General features: G+C 42.4%; 1 protein-coding gene across 1 annotated transcript in view; it reads left to right on the top strand.

The window, feature by feature from the left end:
• Positions 1–2,128, top strand: part of Fbxo45 (F-box protein 45) — a 16,883-nt gene that overhangs the window by 6,137 nt on the left and 8,618 nt on the right. The window contains exon 2 of the mRNA XM_005344835.2: positions 1,520–1,876. Within this exon, the coding sequence (XP_005344892.1) occupies positions 1,520–1,876 (357 nt within the window). The remainder of the gene's footprint in view (positions 1–1,519; positions 1,877–2,128) is intronic.

The following is a 2,128-nucleotide window of genomic DNA, read 5'->3' as shown; positions in this document are numbered from 1 at the left end:
GAGAGAGAGAGAGAGAGAGAGGGGGAGAGAGAGAGAGAGAGAGAGAGAGGAGAGAGAGAAGAAACTGACAGTAATTTCTTTGAAAATTGCAGTGTTGCCTCATAAACATGAAATATTATAGTTTATTTAATCAGTATTTGTATACATTCTCATGATAAGGAGTTGCTAAGTCTTTTTAGGCTATCTTAGACTGCAGATTGATTCCATTTCCACCTCCTCCCCTGTAATTTTTTTGTTACCATCCTAGGTTTCTGATTTCATTCCCATGGTGTTGCTTAATGTGTTTTTCTGTCTTTCCCATTTGTGCAGGTTCTACACTGACCAATTTAGATTACATTAGTTTTTTGTTGTTGTTTTTGTTTTTGCAAAAACTGTTTACTAGAATCATCTGCTCAGAAGCACATTAGAAAACAAGATCCTTATAATTAAGCGTTACGTGGTACAGACAATAGTGAATGGGGATCAGGAGAGGAGGGAGATGGGAATTGGGTGGCCCTGGCTAAGAATATCTTTATGGAGGTGGTGGTAGAGAACAAGGAAGAGGGCAGCAGATGGGGCACTAGGAGCCCAGCGAGGCAGGTGGGGTAGGAAGTGCATCAGCCTGCTCTGAGAGGCTTTGGAGCCAGGAGGAACTTGGAATGGATGTGGTCCTCTGTGTGGAGCTGTCAAAAGTTGTTAGCTGACCTGAGAGTCTGTGGAGATACTGTTTCAGAAAGACAGCTCTGGAAGGAATTTAAGGCTAAGGACTGCTTTTGTAGGCTTCTGTGGGGCAGAGAGGGAGTCACTCAAAGTGCATGCAGTAGGATCAGTTCAACAAAATGGGAAGCTGTGATAGGAGGTTGAGCAAGAGGCTGTCACTGTGACAGAGGGAAAAACTAGAGGAAAAACACCTAGAATTTGTAAGAATTGTGGACTAGGGGGCTGGAGAGATGGCTCAGAGGCTAAGAGCATTGGCTGTTCTTCCAGAGGTCCTGAGTTCAATTCCCAGCAACCACATGGTGGCTCACATGAGGTCTGGCGCCCTCTTCTGGCATGCAGGCACACATGCAGGCAGAACACTGTATACATAATAAATAAATCTTTAAAAAATTGTGGAATAGTCTAAGAAAATATTAACATCACAAGGACTTAATTCTCTTCTGTTATTTTTTTGATTTAGAAAATATCTGCATGTATTACTATGTCTAGCTCTAGCTAGGAGTTATTTTTAATGGGGTACAGTATTTAATGTTAATTTCCCAGCTAGAGCTTTATTCATTATTTGGAAATAGTGTGCTATTTAAAAGTTTATGATCTTATTATTTATAAACACATAGCCTCAAGTTTTTTGGTTTGGGAGCAGGGGAGGGAGATGGGATTTGCTCAGTAGCCCAGGATGGCCTTGAACTTTCACTTCTGCTTCAGCCTCCCAGAGGGCTGAGATCACAGGTGTGAACCACTACATTTAGTTTGCTACATTTTAATATTTAAGAAAAAAAAAGTCGAGTTTATTCTTTTGGTCTGTTTCTCATGTTTTTAGGTACGTGCTTTCCAACATGCCTTCAGCACAAATGACTGCTCCAGGAATGTCTATATCAAGAAGAATGGCTTTACATTACATCGGAACCCCATCGCTCAGAGCACCGATGGTGCAAGGACCAAGATTGGTTTCAGTGAGGGCCGCCACGCCTGGGAAGTATGGTGGGAGGGCCCTTTGGGCACTGTGGCAGTGATAGGAATTGCTACGAAACGGGCCCCTATGCAGTGCCAAGGTTATGTGGCATTGCTGGGCAGTGATGACCAGAGCTGGGGCTGGAATCTGGTGGACAATAATCTGCTACATAATGGAGAAGTCAATGGCAGTTTTCCACAGTGCAACAACGCACCAAAGTATCAGGTGAGAAACGATATTTTCTTGTGTGGGCCATCTCAAATCACATCTTTTTTTTTTTTGGTTTTTTCGAGACAGGGTTTCTCTGTGGCTTTGGAGCCTGTCCTGGACCAGGCTGGTCTCGAACTCACAGAGATCCGCTGCCTCTGCCTCCTGAGTGCTGGGTCAAATCACATCTTAATTGTTTAAAACAGAAACATTTTTATATAGCCACTATAGATTTTTGTCTTTGTTTTGGTAATTTTTTTTTTTTTTTTT

This window comes from Microtus ochrogaster, chromosome 2 (assembly GCF_000317375.1).
Source record: "Microtus ochrogaster isolate Prairie Vole_2 chromosome 2, MicOch1.0, whole genome shotgun sequence".
NCBI lineage: Eukaryota > Metazoa > Chordata > Mammalia > Rodentia > Cricetidae > Microtus > Microtus ochrogaster.
Note: the sequence above shows the minus strand (reverse complement) of the source record. Positions and strands in the feature narration are given on the sequence as shown.